The following is a 19,978-nucleotide window of genomic DNA, read 5'->3' as shown; positions in this document are numbered from 1 at the left end:
AACCCAGCCAACACACATACCCAATGCACCAATCAGAGTCCCAACTGGGAAATGGCACACTTATCAATGAATGGATCCTTTTGCAAGTGCGGATGAGAGAGCAAGAAAGATAACAGAAGTGAAGCCAAAGGGACAAGCCCCAGGAAAAGCAAATACTGTAGAGTGTTTGGCCAGCCTTGGCTTCAATGGAAATGGGGTGCCTGGGATGGGTGGTGACCAGCCCTCCATGCCTACTACATTTATGGTGTGAGCTTCATTAACTACAAACACCAAAATATAGGATTCCCACAAAACCTTCTGTAGGGTTTTGTAGTCATTTTGTAGAGTTTTGTAGGCAAACTCCATGTTATGTAGGACCCCTCAAATTGAGCAATTGATACGTCAAACCAGGGTTTGTAGTTAATGAAGCTCACACTCTCTCAAGCAACACCATCAACATGACCCTGTACTATGTTCTCTCCACCATACCCTCTCCCCTTGAGGACAGAGAAAAGATGGAGGCCAGCCTGAACTATACTGAGCACTGCTTCAGCAGGTTTGTAGTTAATGAAGCTTGTGGTGTGAACTCTGTCATCCTGCCTGTGGAGCTTTAGGGCCAGCAGGGAGTTTCATCTCAGCACAGCATCAGTACTTGTGTCCCCCTCTGTAACAGTGCTTGCCAAATGTTTTCCCCCATGGACCACTTGGAACATTGCTGAATGTCTCGGCAGACCACTGAATTGTTTTTTCTGCCTTCTGTAGCAATTGTAATGTGCTGTGCTAGATGCTGTATGATTTTTAATTGTATTTTATTGCATCTTTTATTTCTTACATATCATATTTTATTACGTTACATACTATAATACAATAAAATACAATATAAGTAACAAGAGAGGCAATTAAAATACAATTTAAAATCAATATGAATACTTAATGCAATGCATGTGCATACTGTGGATCACCTGAACTGGGCTTGTGAACCATTGATGGTCAGTTTGGGAATCCCTGTTCTATGGGATACATTGATGCTGAGGGGAGGAAGTATTGCTTCAGCAATGGAGTTTGGCCAAGACATTGTTGACACATATGGCAAGGGAAGCGGGACAGACACCTGCAGCATTTCAGCTTTGGATTTCCCCCATACCTGTGTGAGATGCTTTGTTCTTAGGTTTATTTCCCAGGTTGGCAGCATGGCGGGTTGTGCTCTCTTTTGAGGTTCTGTTTTATTACAAAACCTCCTCTGGAGTTATCAGAGGGCTGGGGTGAGAGTGGAATCAGGAATTGTGGGATGCAAAGGATTCAGCATATGTCTGCTTCTCCCTTTCATGTTCCATTCATGTTCCTATGTCCATTTTGTCTCTCCACTGGTGAAGTGCTAGTATTTCCACAACATTAAATGGGCATATCTCCAGCGGCAGAGGTACGGTATATCCAGAGATATGCCATTTTAGTTAGGGTTGCCATACATCCTGGACATTACCGTGATTTCAAAGGTGGAATTGACATCCAGGGGGGATTTCTGAAAGGTGGTGTAAAAAACAAAAGGTCAACAACTTTGGGGTGTCCTGGTTTTTACTTTCTGAAGTATGGCAACCCTAGTTAGTGCAGTTTCTGCCATATCCTAAAGCTCCCCTAGCCACTGGATCTGCAGCATAGTATTGCACTCTGAGGCTACAGCCCTAAACATGTTGGGAATAAGTATCACTTAACTCAGCAGAACTTTCCTCAAATTACGGGTAGATGTGTATTGGATTGTGTGCTAATGTTCCATTCACCCGCTAAACCTCTATGATCTCTACCATGATTATTTCATAGAATCATACAATCATTGTGTTGGAAGGGAATCCACAGGTCATCTAGTTCAACCCTCTGGAATGCAGGAATCGCAACACACAGCCCCCCCCCCCATTCAATTTGAAACTATACATCACCCTGCTTAGCTTTGCAATATGCTAGCAGTTTAGGAACCTTAATTTATCTCTTTCCTAGTTTACCTAAATCAAGCCCTGAGGGTCATCATGGGGCAACCTTGCTAAGTAGGTCGGAATCTGACCAGTGCATTTGTGGTACACCATAGGAATCATATTTACACTACCTTGAGTTCCGTGATGGTAGAGAAGTGGTATATGAATAAAACAAATGGTCTTATATCAGCCCCACTGCAAAACTCAACCCTTTCATCATAAATTACATCTGGGATGTTTGTGTTGTTCAGAAATGTTTGGTTATGTGTCTGTTGATTTTAATGGCTATTTTTAAACATCTGTTTATTTCTAAACATTTTATTGTTTGTCGGGTTTGATTTACATGTTGGGGGAGGGAAGTAAATTACTGTTTTTCTTTGCATTCTCTTTACATATTAATTATATTTGTCTTTCCTCAGCAGTCTTTTATTAAAGACTGGAGACCTCTGTTTCTCACATAGGAACACAGGAAGCTGCATTGTACCAAGTCAGACTGTTGATCAATCTAGCTCACTGACTGCCAGTGGCTCTCCATGGTTAAGGGCAGGGGACTTTCCCAGCCCTACTGGGGATTGAACTTTAGACCATTTGCATGCGAAGCACATGCTCCTACACTAATTTTACAGCCATTTCCCCAATCCTTCTTGACTCCCCTTCCGTAGAATTTGTTCCATACCCAACATTTAAATAATGCCTTTGTGACATGTGTTTTCCTGTTCTTCTAAGGGATGATCTGAACAGCACCAAGTATTCAATGTTTTGCATGCACCATCAATTTCCGCAATGTAATTGTGATTTTCTTTTTATTGGCATAGTCTGCAGATAGTTGCAAGTAGGGTGGGAGCTAGCCCTTTGAAGCCCTAGATACACAAAATGAGTAACTCATCTTCCAGTATCAGTGGCAGCAAAGAACCAGGTCCTTATCAATGTTTTCTAGCCCCCTCCCAGAAACCAAAGACTCCAGATAACAAGACTTAGGTGCCTTGGAAGGGAATTGGCTGTGTCTGGATGTCAAGGACTGTGTGTTCTATGGTGAAGTGAATAGTGGGGAACAAAGAGAAAAGAATGTTGGATGCACTAGTCACTGAATAACCATCTTAACATGAAACATATACTGTACAAATATATACTGCACAATATCAAGTACAGTATAGACAATCAGCCTGGCCACACAACCAAGTATTAATCCAACCTCATATTTCTAAATCTTGAATTTCAAAAATGTCTAATTACTGCCTGTATGAGCTGTTGCTTCATCCAGGGTCGTCCAGCTTTACCACTTATTGGTATATCATCCTAATTTTCACTATAACTTAAAGCATTTACAGGGCAGCTAGGTTACACTGATGATCCACCAATGTTTGCCAGTGGTAAGCATGTAAAGTGTGAAGGGGTGTGTGTAAACAGATATAGGAATGTAGTAAAATACTTTATATCAAACTGGTCCATCTAGTTCCCTGTTGTCCAAACCAGCCTTTCCTAACCTGGTACCCTCCAGATGTTTTGGATTGTAACTCAAATCAGCCCAAGCCTGTCTTGGCTGGGTCTGATATAAATTGTACTGTAGTCCAAAACATTTGGAAGGCACCAGGTTGGGGAAGGTTTGTCTACACAAACTAGCAGAAACTGTTCGGGATTTCAGGCAGGGGTCTTTCCCAGCCCTATCTGGGAATGCCAGGAATTAAACCTAGAACCTTCTGCATATAATGCCTGTATTCTAGCCACTGACAAGTTGGGCATGCTAGAAAAATGTGGCTTTAAAACACATTCAAAGCATGTTTTTCCTGCAGAGAATTCTAGGTACTGGGTTGCTGGGAACTTTCAATTTGTAAGGAATGAACTCTAGCGCCCAGAATTCTTGAAGGGGGGAGGTGTGCTTTAAAGATGGACTTTAAAGGTATAGTGTGTATGCAGTCTATATGTCAACCATGGCAGACACTGGTGGAACAGGAGCCTACATGCTGTGAAAAGTGGCTTTAAGGAACATATGCTTATTTTTTATATCAATTATACCTATTCTGTGTTTTATAGTTTTTAACCAACTGCTGGTCCTTCTCTGTCACATTTTATCTTTTTGAAGTCTTCAGTAAGTGATCTTGCAAAAGTACTTTGAAAACCCAAGTATACTGTGTCAACTGGATCACCTTTATCCACAAATAAACTAATTTAAATCGTTCACACGCAATGGTTATTGTGATACTTTAGCCATCACATCCGAAATATCCCAACACTATTTGTGAAGTGAGATTTCCCTTACCCTTTGTTCGGACAACACTTTCAGAAATCTTTGTTTTAGCTACAACATGAGCATCAGGGCACAAGGCCTTGTCATCTAGAAGCAGCTTCTCATATTGTTACTTTCCTGTGAGAAAGGGCTGGGAAGGATTCCCTGTCTGAAATGCTGGAGAGCTGCTGCCAGTCAGTGTAGACAATACTGAGCTAGATGGAGATAGTACTGTAGCATAGATGGTACTGAGCATTAGAAGTCAGGTCCCTGTGTTCCCATATGGAAATAATCTCTCCCTCCCTCTCACTAAACACAGAAGTTTATTGGAATGCATTGAAGTACCGGTACTATTTAAGTGTTTTTCAGGCCAGGAGTGCAGTAGTGGGAATACTGTTGCATGCAACAGCATGATCAATGTATTTGTGGTGCACACAAACACAACACTCAGCAACAGCCTTTGCAGCACTTTATACCAGCACAGAGGACAATGACTTGCTCATGGGACCGAGTGTAGCAATACTCTTGTACTGACAAGAGACTAGTGCAGCCTTCTGCCCACAGAGCAATGCTTATGAAAGGAGGAAAAGTGGATGAAGCAAAAGAGTGGAATCCTATGCTCACCAAGGGTGTGTTCCTGCCCTCAGGCTACCTGATGCACCTTTATGTGATGGCATAATGCTATGCCTTAAAAAGAGGTGACAGGTACTCTGGTGAAAGGGCACTTGCACTAACAACAGTGAGTCAAGATTTACAGCAAAGTGAAAAGAACATATTACAGTGGTACCTCTAGTTACGAACTTATTTCGTTCCAGAGGTCCGTTCTTAACCTGAAACTGTTCTTAACTAGAGGCATGCTTTCACTAATGGGGCCTCTTGCTGCTGTTGGGCCGCTGTCACACGATTTCCGTTCTCATCCTGGGGCAAAGTTCTCAACTCGAGGTAACTCTTCCAGGTTAGTGGAGTTTGTAACCTGAGGCATTTGGAACTTGAGGTACCACTGTCGTCTCCTTTTCAGAACCTGTACATCTCCGGAATCCAAATGCAAAAACCTGCCAGGAACCCTAGTGCACAGCTGCAACTGGGACAGCAAGAACAAGGCACCCCATGCAGGTAAACCAGGGTTGAGAATGTGTGACACTCCAGAAAATGCGAGAGAACTCTACCCATAATCCATTGCACATTGGCTAGGGCAGATAGGACTTGGATTCCAGCAACATCTGGAGAGCCACAGGTTCCTCACCACTGCTGTTGAAGGATGTTAATCCATATATCCTATTCCTTCTGCAGTACTATTTACCACTTGGCTCCCATGTAGATCCTAGTGTTTATTTTATTCCTCTGAGCTTCCTATTGTTTCTGTTCTTTCTTGTCTCTTCCCTGCAAAAAGCTTGTCCCCACCCCCATACAGGGACACCAATAGATCTGTATTGTGTAGAGTGTTTCAAGAGAATTTAAACTGTCATGGAGCATTATATCCACAGTGACAATCAAATCATTATCCTAGAAAACCAGTGCTTTCTACATGCAAGATTCTTACCCACTGGGCTATACAGTTGTGATTAGAATGGCAATCCTGTCTGGCCTGTTTGCAGTCTGTGTGTGTTTGTGCTGCCAGGAGATTCAAACCCCTTTCCACAGCTCTGGTGTTTTGGACGATAAGTGTCATATTTGCCAGCTCGTTGCACCATGGTGGCCTCTGCTGTAAAAGGCACTGTGGTGTATGTCTGCCCTGTTGTGAATTGTGTGTGGGGTGTGTGAATGCCAGGTTGGATGGTATCCTTGCCTGTCGCTCTCCACTGATTGGTGCCTTCCCTACATTGCCAATATGGGCCAGTGGCAGCAAGCAACCTCGTGATTCACGAGATGCAGCAAGCTACCAAGAGTGCTGTGTGAATGTCTTTTGGTGTTTTTATATTGGCACATATTTCTGCTGCTATTGTGCCTCTGACATCGTTGCTAGGTATGCACAGGATGGTTACTAGGTTACATTGGCAGTAGCCCTGAAGTAGTAGCCACCAGAGTAGCAGGACCATACAGTGATCCTGCCTTGTAAAATATATATTTTCCTATGCAGAGATTACCGGTATCTTCATGTAGAAAAATAATAGTGTGTGAAGTGGCCCTTAGCTAACAGCTGTTGGTATTCCTATTCTCCATTAATGAGTATAGTCCCTACATTTGCAAAGGTAGTTGGTCACAGCAGCAAATGGAAAATGAGATTGTGCCATCTGGGTACTGTCTACTCGTTAGAAGTGTAGAGGGGGAAAAGCTGAGAATGTGGTGTTTTAATGGTGATGGAAGCATTACATCTTAATGTCACACACATAATTAATAAGATTAAAAGAGATAAGTATTCTAATGAAATTGCCCTCTTTAGTTTGGGACAAGCAGGATGAGAAACTCGTTAAAGAAGCTGAACTAAGGTAAAACAAAGATGTCACAAGCAGCTTCACTTGGGATAGGTAGCGATGTAATCGGGCCAATGAGAAAAAGGAGCAAAGCCACAGAAGTCACAGAACCTGTGACTCCAGAGAAGTAAATAAGCTGCATGTAATGGGGAGTGCTTCATTTAGCCCCAGCATCCTTAGTAGGTGGGAAGGCCCATAAGTAGCTGTGCCAACACTCTGGCACCCATTACCCTGATGTGACTGCTTCTGGTGGCCAACAAAACTTGCCTACCCATGTGAATTCAGTAAAGCTCAGATGAGCATTGACATCCACATCCACAAATGCATCTGCATCAACAACACATTAGGATATATTTTCCTGGGACTGAGGTGCTTGTCTTCTGCCCTGATCGAGTCCTATAAGGAAACTGATCTGGAAAGCAGCCCCACCCCTCCATTCAGAGCCTTCAATCAATTTATAAGATGAGAAACGGAAGCTCACATCTCCCTGAAGTCTCATCCTCTGTGGAAGCCCGTGGACAGACAGGTAGTGCTTGAAAATCCTGGTGCTTGCACGGAAAGAAACTCAATCAATTAAATTTATAATGGTAATAACTGAGTTTGCAGTCATGGCCAATGTCCTCTGAATACAACTATCAGTCTCTGCTAAAGATCTTACCATATAAATAAAAGGCAACAGGCAGATATGACAGACAAATTGGAGCACAAGAAAACAATGTTTTAATACTAATGGGCTAACAGCAGGCTGGCTCAGCATATCAGCTCCCTGACTCTGGTCAGATTTTTAAAGCAATTCTGTTGGTGCTCTGTATGAGATAAGAAGGGAAAAGGAAATGCTTTTATGTTAATTAATGCCAGTGCCTACTTTAATTTGGCTTTTGGAAAGTAGCACTCTTTATCATGTATACCCTATTTACTCTGTCATAGATCCATAGCATGGAGCTACCACAATTTTAATCCAAATAAACGAACAGCAAAAGGGTTTTTGTGCACATTTAGTTCCTAAATATTAATAGCTTAACCATTTGAAAATTGAATAATAGAAGTAGATGGCTTTGAGGAAGAGGGAATAGTGTGGGAGCTGTTGGTTTGGCCCTGTCTCAGGTCAGCAGTAACCAAAAGCTATTGCTCTCTGATGAGTAGGTTACACATTTATAATAAATGAGGCAGTGAGTTCATCCAAATTCTTAATGAGGAAATATTCACATACTGCACTCTGGGAACAACTCTGGGCATTTCATATGGAAGATAGATGACAGCAGGGTCCAATGAGACTGATGTCCACATATTCTGAACTCCTCTTTGATTAGATTGAACTTCATTGCTTGAGTATTACAGAAATCATGTCAATGTATGTACCAGTTTCAGAGTGCATAGCTTTCCTATCTGTCCCTAGAATTTTACAGACATTCCCTTACTTATTGATGCCATTTGCAGTTTTACTTTCTCCTGTGTTCTTTTTACTTGTGCAAATGAAGCATTCTCTTTGCCACTTCACAAGTGCTGGTGATTTTCATGCACCCTGTGTGTCATTATGCCTTTCAGGTAGTTATCATTCTATTCTTTAAAAAAAATAGTTTTCATTTATATACATTACAACAATTATTTAACCATAATTTTAACATTTTCAACTTCGACTTTCTTTCTGCAGCTCCTTACATTTATTTTTGTCCTTTCCTGCATACTCCAAATTGCCTTAACTTATTCTTTTATTCATCTTTTCACACACACACACACACACACACACTGCAGGTTTTTACAATAATCCTGCCAATGTCTTGATCTGTTTACAGTTTGTTTGTAAATGCTCAATAAACCATTTCCATTCCTTTCTAAAAAGTTGTTGTCTTGATTTCTTATTCTTCCAGTAAGTTTTGCCATTTCTACATACTCCATTAGTTTCTGCTTCCATTCTTCTTTCATCGGGATCGTTTCATCCTTCCACTTATGGGCAAATAACATTCTTGCAGCTGTAGTCACATACATAAATAAATTTCTATATTGTTCAGATAGTTCTAATCCCATAATTCCCAAGAGAAAAGCTTCTGGGTTTTTTTTAAACGAATGTTATCTTATACATCTTTTTCAATTCATTATATATCATTTCCCAGTAAGTTTTAACCTTATTACAAGACCACCACATATGAAAAAGTGCCTTCTTTCTCTCTACATTTCAAGTTTCCCATCCAAGTTATTGTTTTCAGCAATGTTTCTTATGTATGGAGATGAGATTGCTTGGTTTGGTTTCCCATCTTCTTTTGCTACATTTGTCAAAAGAAATGTTCATGAAGAAGAAGTGATTAACAGCGGACCAGGCGAGAGAGAGAGAACGAGAGCAAGCACGGTTGAGTTTTTCGTCTTGCAGGTTGACACCACAGCAGAAGTGACATTGCTATTTAAATCTGTGATTTCACAGTGTTTGTGTATAAGACACATGGTGCACATGAGTAAGCCTGATTAGTAAGGTGAGAATTGTAGTTTTAAGGTGTAAAAAAGAGAAAATACCTGGCAGCTAATAATCTAGAATACAGAGGGGGGAAATATTCCAACAGCCTGTATTAACAGAAGCAGGGCAAGAGTGGCAGGTTAGCAAGAGAGAACAGTAACCACAGCAGCACTCTGAGCAGTTCAGTCATGGCTGTCAAAAATCAAGGTGTGTTCATGATGTCGCCCTTGTGATACATTACCTCCCTCAGCATTCTCACTGTGTAAGGATGCCTCCACCTCAGTGATCCCTTGACTTGTACAGTCTTAAGAAACAAACTATGAACAAGTCAGAAGTTTACAAAAAGGCCTACAAAGTAAAAGAGACCTCTCCCCCCCCCCCAGCAAACTTTTCCAGAGTGGAGCTGGAGCCCCATCAATATATATACTTACGCAATATATATACTTACTTGTTCTTTTTAACCTATAAAACTGTGGCTTCTCAAAATATGACTTTCTGAATACTTTGCTCTATATTGGGAACTATGGGCCATCTGTGATGTATAGAGCTGAACATATGGCAATTGTTTTAATATATCTGAAACAGAAAAATACTGAGTTGGGCAGAAACCCCAAGACCAGGAGTGGGGAACTTACATATTATGTCATATGCTTTCATGGACTAGACTCAGTTTCATACAGTAAAGCAGACTCTACTCCAGGAAAGCTTTATACTATAATAAATTTATTCATCTTAAATGCGCCACTAGACTCCCTGTTGTTTTCGCTGCAACAGGCCGATGTGGTTATCTCTTAGTAAACTACATATTATTTATTTATTTCATTTCAGTTGTGAATCGCTTCCCATAAAACATCTTGACTCAATTTAACAATGAAAACATTACAAATAAAATAAAATCAAAATCAAATTTAAAAACAATTTCTAGTCCAATGCAAATAGACTGAGATGAAAACATCCACTTAAAATATGTGTTAGAAAACTAAGGTTTTCAATAGGTATCTGAAAAGATACTAGAGACAGTACCTGTCTGATATGTAACAGGATGCAGTTCCAAAGGTTAGGTACTGCCACACTAAAAGCATAATGTCAACATCCTATGGAACAGACCTCCTGATGAGGAAGCGTCTGCAGAAGCGGCGTGATAAGTTGCATATATAGGAATTGAGATGATATTTTAGGTATATTGGTCCCAAGCTGTAGTTACCAGCACCTTAACCTTAGCCCACTAGCTATTTGGCAGCCAGTGCAGTTCTTTTAGCAGTAGTGTAATATGATTGTGATATTCTGCCCCAGTGAGCAGTCAAGCTGCCACATTTTGTACCAGCTGCAGCTTTTGAGTCAAGCTGCAGATTTTGAGTCAAGCTTAGGGGCAAACCAACAGAGCACATTGCAGTATTTCATCCTAGAACATGGATGACAGCGATCAGGCTATCCTGGTCCACAAACAGCCATAGCTGCCTTACCAGCCAAAGTGAGTAAAATGTGCTCCTAGCCAGTGAGGTCACCTGTGCCTCTAGGGGTGGAAACAGATCCAGAAGCACCTCCAGATTATAAATCTGCTCCTGCAGGATGAGTATGATGCATGCAATTGACCAATTATCCAGACTCAGAAACCACTCACCTACAACACTTGTATCTTGCAAGGATTCAGACTGTTTGGTTCAGCCTACCACCAAGTCCATACTCCAGTCCAGGGCTTGTTAAGCCTCTCCTGATTCAGATGTTTTGGAGAAACATATGGGCACCATCAGTGTACTGATAACACCTCACCTCAGATCTATTAATGACCATTCCTAACAGCTTAATGTTAAATAGCAATTAACTATTTGGCATAGTGGGATAGATGTGAAATGTGTTTTCACAAATATTAGATTATTTGCGCAAAAACATGTTGTTTATATGCATATATTTAAAAGCTTTTTATGGCTGCAATTATAAGCCCATTTTATTTACATGGTTTCTTCTACATAAAGCCACAGTTCAAAACTCACCTAAGTTGTAAACTGGGACAAACTCGTATCTGTCAGCCTGCGTCCTCATGTACAATATATTAATACTGATTACCTCCCTTAGTAACTGTATTGTTGTAAGTCATAAAGACAATGGGTTGTCCTCCACTAAGCCATACTCTGAGTAGACCCATTGAAATCAATAGATTGTTAACCATTTATTTTAATAGGATTATAGCCTAAATCACTAAGCATTCTATTATTAACTGTATTTAGGCACTTGGCATGAGACTGAATGCTAAATACTATACATAAGGCAAACATTATATGTGCAATGGTATCTAGTCTTCTTTCAAACCATTTTTTCTAGTGAATGTGTTTTTTGTAATAGTTAAAGACTTTCACCAGCTTTTAGGGTGGTTGATGCAGTTTTCTGGACTGTGTCACAAGTTTCTGATCCAATGTTTGAATTCATTCATGCTGATGCAAGGGAATGTTTCCATCTGTGGCTTCCCTTTGCAGTACATCTTGAGGACCATATGGCTGTGTTTGGCATTTCAGCACCTTTTCAATGTTTTCCTGCAACTTTCCCACCTCCTACTGTAGAAGAGACTTTGGGAAATCTCCTTGCTTCTCCTGGGTATCATTAAAAGGCTTTCTGTTGTTAGTGTTTGATCATTAGATCCTAGAGAAGTGATAGGTTTGCAGAATAAACCCTAAACATTAGAATCCAGGCTATATTAACCAGCAGCAATAATTCATCTGTGGATATTTCTTCCTAGACTTGTCTCTAGAAGAACAATCTGGATTATGATTAAGGTTGTAAAATGGGACTTTGATGCATGAGTTTCATTCCTCTTTGATGAATTATTTGCATAAAGGATTATGGTACATATTTATAAAAAAAACGCTGACAAGACAAAACTGGATGAAGTGCATACAGTTTGAAGGATAGGATTACAATGAGAATAATCACGATAAATTGTAAACTTGAACTGAAAACACAAGAATGTGTTAAAAATGATAATGTTAAACATAACCAAATGCTGAAACGCAAATTGAAGGGATACAGACAGTAGCAAATGAAAAGGATCTGGGGCCAAGTTGTAATACGCATGTGGTTGCAGTATGTCATAGCCACAGGCATAGAAGGTATAGCTTTCTGCTGCAGTAGCTGCTAGTGGTGTAGCAAACACTTTGTACCCAAAATATAGGGAATTGTAGTATTTGCTAGTCATGCCTCAGCTGGAAAACCTAAGCCTACTTTGCATCCCATACTGGAATGAATATTTTAAAAAGTTATTAAAGATGGAATATGTCACTAGCCTTTAAATCAGCCATAGGCAAACTCGGCCCGCCCGATGTTTTGAGACTACAATTCCCATCATCCCTGACCACTGGTCCTGTTAGCTAGGGATGGTGGGAGTTGTAGTCCCAAAACATCGGGAGGGCCGAGTTTGCCTATGCCTGCTTTAAATAATTAAATGACTGCTATAATCATGATATACACCAAGAGGCAGTGGGTTTATTTGCAGAAATGTAAATTTAAGCTAAACATTGGAAATCTTCCTCACAGAGAGTAGTTGGGTATTAGCAGGCACTGAGTAAGACTGTTGTAGAGCTTTTATGTTGGAAAACTTTAAAAACAACAACAACCCCCCTAACTCAACATCTTTTGAAGGTAGCTCAGCTATAGGGAATCCTACAAGAAGTTGGAGAAAATAACCCCAGGGGTGGCTTCCAACTGTATGATTCTACAATTACTAGCAGGGCAGTTTACTACTTCCTGACAAGAGTTTGGTCTCCATGAACCTCCTGAGGCAATGGCAGCTAGAATTAGATTTGGTTTGAAATATGACTTCAGCAAAAGAGTTAGGGGAGCTTGTCTGACTTGCACCAACCTGCATTGGAACTTGGAGAGTGGAGCATGACTTGCCAGAAGGCAGTATTTGAAGGACACACAAGGCTGTGTATGCCGTACTGGAGAAGTAGGCTGCAGTTCAGCAGATCTGTAAATAGTTCTCGGTTAAATAGTTCCCATAACACTCAGCTCCGCAATACAGTACAAGACACATGGAATAATTTTGTTGACGACTTGAATCCTCATTTTAGAAGTAAAGTAAGAAAACTCCTGCTGGATCACATCAAAGGCTCATTTAGTTCAGCATACCATTCTCACAGTTGCCCACCAGCTGCCAAGCAGCACCTGAGCACAAAACTGATATTCAGAAAAGCGTAGTGTAGAATTTTTCTGTAGGAGAACCAGCCTACTTTGCAGGGTTACTGGAGAGTGCATAAAAAGTAATGTATAATGCAAAAGCAAGTTTTTTGGTTACCCAAACAAGAAGTGGAAGGGGGGGAGAGGATTATCTGTTGTCCCCCCCTTATTTTTATTATGTATTTTGTGTTTTCTATATTGTAATTTTATGTTGTGCACTGCCCTGAGATCTATGGATGAAGGGTGGTAAAAATAACAACAACAACAACAACAACCAACAACAACAACAACAACAACAACAGAACCACTATGCAGCTGAAATGTATATTATGGTCTAGTAATAGATGCCATGTTCTATCTGCACATACTTTCTGACCGTAGCAGCAAGATGGTCCCAACACATTTTGCAGGAAATAGCACTTCCTCCCTCAAGTCAAGGGTCATAGTGTCTAAGGTCAGCCAAGTTATTTTGACATCTAAGACACAAAATGCCACAAAAATCTCTCAACTTCTCTGACTGTGCAAATGCAACAACAATAAATTAAACATTATTTGCTGCCTTCTCATGACACCCCAAATCAGCTGCTTGAAGTGGCCACCTCACTCTGCCCTAACTTTGTAGGGCCAGTCTTGCCCAGCACATAGGTAATATAAGAACTGAGCTACACATATGCACACTGCTACTCTGTTAAAAGGAGAGTTACAGCAACCTTCACAGAACTTGGGAAGAAAATGATACGTTGCAGGGAGGGAAAGTTTGGAGGACACACCAGCCGAGATCTTATGTGTGCACTGTGTGGATAGATCAAGCTGAAGCAGAATAGCTCGTAAATACTTGTTCTCAATAAAGAACCAGTTAATTGTTAAGCCATAGTCAGAGACCTCTAATTATTAATCAGCACACACTGTATGAAACATTCCTGCCACTAGAGTAGAAATTCCATCCCAGTTATCTTTAGAGAAGCAGGCCTGAAATGAATAATAACCCCCCTTTCACTGTCTGTGAACTCTCCATTTATGGGCAAGTGAATGAATGAGAAACCCTAGAACTGTCAATCCATCACCTTTTCCCCACCCCAAATTAATTAGAAATGTAATCCAAGCTTCAGAGAGACTAAGCTTAAATAATGAGTTAAGGAAATGATTGAACAAACCCTTAGACGGGCACATCTTCTACTGTACACAGCTTTTGCATAGCCTGGCCCTAAATAAGAACAGTGACCTGTGATGAAAGGAATTGCATATGTATTGCACTTCACAAGGTACAAAGCAATGCTGCACAGGAAGCACCACTAGGGACACTATATTTTTAAATCTACATACAGGTATTAGGCGCTGCAGTGGAGTAGCACTGGCACGAACACAGCCTTTCTGTTAAAAGTGCATACTGTATAGGACTTGACTTGCCTGAATGGATTCTCAAGCCTCCATTCCCCAATAAAAATAACTTTATATGTGGTGTACATCAAACAATGCAGCATTGGAACATTATCTGTTAATGCAAAACAAACTGTTTTCACATATAGTCCTGCTCTGAAAGAGAATATGATAAAATAACATATAAAGGTAAAGGGACCCCTGACCATTAGGTCCAGTCATGACCGACTCGGGTTGCGGCGCTCATCTTGCTTTATTGGCTGAGGGAGCCGGCGTACAGTTTCCGGGTCATGTGGCCAGCATGACTAAGCCGCTTTTGGCGAACCAGAGCAGCGCACGGAAACGCCGTTTACCTTCCCACCGGAGCGATACCTATTTATCTACTTGCACTTTGACGTGCTTTCGAGCTGCTAGGTTGGCAGGAGCAGGGACCGAGCAATGGGAGCTCACCCCGCTGCGGGGATTCGAACCACTGACCTTCTGATCGGCAAGTCCTAGGCTCTGTGGTTTAACCCACAGCGCCACCCGCATCCCAAAATAACATATACTGCTCACTCAAAAATTCTATGACCAGCCTGTGTCAGAGTCATCCGGCTGCCTTTCATAATAAAAGTCAGATTTGCATACTTTTTGCTCAGTAGTGTTAGAATTCTATTCTTTCCCATGCATCAATAAATAGGTTCTAATTTCAGACCCTGACTGTGTCACATTTACAAACATGTGAAATGCCTGTTTTGAACAATAGGTATTTTTGATGTAATTAGAAGTAAATATTTATTTATTATATTCTTATCTTGCTTTTCTGTCACCATCTGCAGTGATGGTGACAGAAGTCTGGTGACAGCAGTCACGAAATTAAAAGACGCCTGCTCCTTGGGAGAAAGGCAATGGCAAACCTAGACAGCATCTTAAAAAGCAGAGACATCACCTTACCAACAAAGGTCCGTATAGTTAAAGCCATGGTTTTCCCAGTAGTGATGTATGGAAGTGAGAGCTGGACCATAAAGAAGGCTGATCGCCGAAGAATTGATGCTTTTGAATTATGGTGCTGGAGGAGACTCTTGAGAGTCCCATGGACTGCAAGAAGATCAAACCTATCCATTCTTAATGAAATCAGCCCTGATTGCTCACTGGAAGGACAGATCATGAAGCTGAGGCTCCAATACTTTGGCCACCTCATGAGAAGAGAAGACTCCCTGAAAAGACCCTGATGCTGGGAAAGTTGGAGGGCACAAGGAGAAGGGGATGACAGAGGACGAGATGGTTGGACAGTGTTCTTGAAGCTACAAACATGAGTCTGACCAAACTGCGGGAGGCAGTGGAAGACAGGCGTGCCTGGCGTGCTCTGGTCCATGGGGTCACGAAGAGTCGGACACGACTAAATGACTAAACAAACAAACAAACAAACATCTTGCTTTTCAAATTATTGTCTCCCAAAGCAGTTCACATCAATTAAAAGAGAGGGGGGAAAGGAGGCCCTGCCACCAGGCTTATTAATTTAAAAAGACAAGATACAGAAGGAAATGGGAGTGGAGGGAACTGGGAGAGGAGAGAACAAAATGGTGAGCTATAAGATGGGAAGATACGTATCACAGAGAAGTATTGGCCCTGCACAACTATATTTATTGCCTTGCTTTTCTTTTAGACCCAAAAACTTATTTACAGGGCTGCTGGTTAATACAGCTGTAGCTCCTTAATGTAAACTAAGTAAATATGATGCTCAAAAGTCAAGGACATAATAAATATGGAATACACAAAACAACATATTTAGAAAATCTATTTTCAGAGTAGAGATGCACTTTGTGGTTTGCTTGTTTGGTTGTTTTTTTCTGCTGCTGATAATTCAACTACAGAAAGGTAAGAGAACCTAAGTTTCTGTTCCCACAGCAACCGTATCCCAGACCTCTTGTATGCAGACATCTTTTCTTGAATTCCACAATGGCTATAGCTGCTCATCCTGGGGCTACAAAGGTCACGGGAACCCCAGACACATAACTGCCAATGTAGTTCTGCTCAAAAGGGAAAGAAAAAGAAATTGAACACTGCATGTCTGGGACAGGAGCGGGGGTAGGGGAAGTTGTTCTGTAGAAAGACCTCCTTCCTGCGAAGACTTACCTCATGAAATTAACCTTCGTACATTTAGAACTGACAAAAGGAAAGCATTTTCCCCACATAACATGCAGGAGATGTTTTGTATTCACCGATGCCAGCCTCAACAATGACTACCTGCGGAACAAGATTTTCTGAAATTATCACAGAAATTTATGGAATATATTACCTTGCATAACTGCTGCATCAGAAGAAATCCATCTAGCTCTTGCACGCTGTTGGCCAGATGCCTCTGGAAACTCATAAGCAGAACAAAATTGCAAAAGCCCTCACCCATGGTTTCCCCCAAGCAACTGGTGTTAAATCAAAGGCATGTTGCCTCTGGTCCTGAAAGTACTATATCGCCTACATAGCTAGTAGCCACTGATAGACTTGAAAGTGATGGGCATTCTGTGCTTGCAGGCTAAAAGCTGGAAACACAGAGACATGCTTGTTCTGTTCTGCGTTCCAAAGCTGCAACTAATGGAGAAGCAATATCCTTTGGAGGTGTTAATGCTGTGAGCCCCTCTGTCCTATGGTCAGGTTGTATATATGTGTGTATAAAAGCAAATATCTTAAAAGACACAGTATCTACTGACCTTCTTTCCAGGGAAGCTGAACCCAAGTCAGTGATGAAATCCCTGGTGTCTCTCACTGCCCAGAGATTGGGGTGGCATGTAACCGTATTTCAAATTTTCAGTGGGGTAGCAGTGTTTGTTTCCTGCAGTAAGAAACTTGGACCTTAAAGACTAACACATTTATTACACCATAAGCTTTTATGTACTACGGTCCTCTTTATCGTATGCATGAATCACTATCATGAGTTTAGGGGCTTACAAAGAGTGACGTCAGAAGAAAATTAAATGTAGAAACATACAGATGGTGGTGTGGCTGCAGCAAAGATTAATATAATGGTGTTATGATGCTTGGTACTTTATTTTCAATCCCTTCTCATATATCAGTATTTAATTTGCCTTTTTCACAGCTTCAACACTGTGTTGGCATTTTCAGCGTACAAGTATCACCATAAGTCCAATCTTGCTTTCCTGGGGAAGTTCAGTCCATTCAATGAAAGTGTGTCGTTGTAATTGGTAATATTAAGCAGCATGATTTTCACAGGCATTCTCATGTGTGGGGTGTTTGTAAACCTTAGACTTCTGAATGCATAGAAGAGAGCAGTGTTATAAGAGCCTATGCTTAAAAAACAAGAACTGGAATTAATACATTAATCATTTATCCTAGGAAAACAATACTGAGGTGGAACAATTATTCTTCTAGCATAGCTCTTCTTAGAAACTGAAAATCTCTTGCATAACTCCCGCATATTCTCACAGCATACTGTAACTCAGTCTGTAGCTAAGCATGAACACATATAATTGAAACAACCACATGTTGCTTTCTTATTTGCCCCTACTTCCTCTGCCTCCTACCCTCCTGCATTTGATTTTAGATTGTAAACTCCTTGGGATATGGGCCTGCCATATTAAGTATTAAGGCTACCAATAGCTACTAAGCATTTTAGCTGTGTACTACCTCTAGCATCAGATGCAATATGCCTCTGAATACCAGTTGCTGGGGAGCAACATTGGGGATTGCGCTGTTGCACCCAGGTCCTGCTTGCAAGCTTTACACCAGAGACCAGTTTCTTCTTCTTCTGCCTTCCAACATGAACCACCACCAGAAACAGCAAAAGAAGAAACAGCCCACGGAGCAACAGCTGAACAAACCTGAGGACATGGAGATGGAAGGATCCTCATTTCCACACTCTGCAGCTCCTTGGCCATCCCCACATCTTCTCCTCCACCCCTGCCAGGAGACACCCTCTGCTTCCTGCCTTCACACAGTCCATGGGCACCAGCCTGGATGATTCACCAGCTGCAAGCTCATCCAGGCCCCCAGGATTCTTCTGAGGCTCCCTCAGCACTTGTAATGCAGGCTCTCCCTCCTGCCTGGTGGACTCAACTAGCTGCCCTGCTCACTCCCCTCTGTTTTGTTTTGTTATTGTTATTTATTGTTTCTAAGCCGCTTTGAGATTCATTTGAATGAAAAGTGGCGTAGACATACAATAAATCAAATCAATCTGGTTGGCTACTGTCAGAATAGGATGCTGGACTATTTGGGCCTTTTGTAGGATCCAACAGGGCTCTTTATGCATTCTTAAGATAATGCCCAATAAATAAATAAACAAACAAACAAACACATGTAAGAGATGAAATGCTTTTCAGATCAAAAGTCTTTTTTCCCTTTTTTCTTACCTGCAAAAGTGGAGATCATTCAGTCATAAACAACAGACAATTGAAAGGCTGCAATATTAACTAAAATTAACAAGGATATCAAAGGTATTGAAATCCATGTCGCTGCCTTCAAAATAAGCATCCTTGCACACTATATTAAGAGTATGATGCTCTCTTGTGGATAATTTACCTGTGTAATAGTGCCTAAGTTTACACTGTATGTAGATGGGCAAAGTGTTGTTGTTGTTTAGTCGTTTAGTCGTGTCCGACTCTTCGTGACCCCATGGACCAGAGCACGCCAGGCACTCCTGTCTTCCACTGCCTCTCGCAGTTTGGTCAAACTCATGTTTGTGGCTTCGAAAACACTGTCCAACCATCTCGTCCTCTGTCGTCCCCTTCTGTCGTCCCCCTCTGATCTTTCCCAACATCAGGGTCTTTTCCAGGGAGTCTTTTCTTCTCGTGAGGTGGCCAAAGTATTGGCGCCTCAGCTTCACGATCTGTCCTTCCAGTGAGCACTCAGGGCTGATTTCCTTAAGAATGGAGAGGTTTGATCTTCTTGCAGTCCATGGGACTCTCAAGAGCAAAGTAGAGGAAGACATTGCTACCACAATCACATGGTTTCATACAAGCAGTTTCAGCACCCTTTCTTAGCTTGCAATACTTCTCTCTCATGTCAGAGGTGTTTACAGGAAAAAATATATTCAGTAAAACAAGCCTGGATAGCTGAAGCCAGCCAGCCATGCTACACTCTGCAGAGAATAGTAAAGTCTTCCAGCATCCCCAGTCAGTCTCACCTAGCAGAAAATGGGCTCAAGGCAAATAAGCCTCCCCTCACCCTGCCCAAAACCTATAATTTGTTTCCTGTCATTGAAAATTGTAATAATGTGCTCAGTAGCCCCCAACTGAAAGAAAACCACAACTTTTGGGGGAGGCGGGGTTGCAGGAGATACAACTTTCTGACCCTATCAAGCCGCTATTGAGGCATCAGATTAAAAATAATTATATGGTGTCACTCACGTATTTATCCAGCTTTGTTTGCCCTCAAAACTGCACTGTGGAAACTGTTCCAGAATTTCACTGCTTTAGTG

At 41.3% G+C, this 19,978-nt stretch overlaps 1 protein-coding gene across 1 annotated transcript in view; it reads left to right on the top strand.

Moving 5' to 3' along the window:
* Positions 1-422: 422 nt before the first annotated feature.
* HYI (hydroxypyruvate isomerase (putative)) overlaps positions 423-19,978 on the top strand; it is a 138,769-nt gene continuing 119,213 nt past the window's right edge. Inside the window, exons 1-2 of the mRNA XM_083510806.1 lie at positions 423-535; positions 5,186-5,280. Of these exons, the coding sequence (XP_083366932.1) occupies positions 438-535; positions 5,186-5,280 (193 nt within the window). The 5' untranslated portion in view covers positions 423-437. The remainder of the gene's footprint in view (positions 536-5,185; positions 5,281-19,978) is intronic.

This window comes from Podarcis liolepis (assembly GCF_965112155.1).
Source record: "Podarcis liolepis genome assembly, chromosome: 6".
Classification (NCBI taxonomy): Eukaryota; Metazoa; Chordata; class Lepidosauria; order Squamata; family Lacertidae; genus Podarcis; species Podarcis liolepis.
This window is presented reverse-complemented; position numbering and strand designations above follow the sequence as displayed.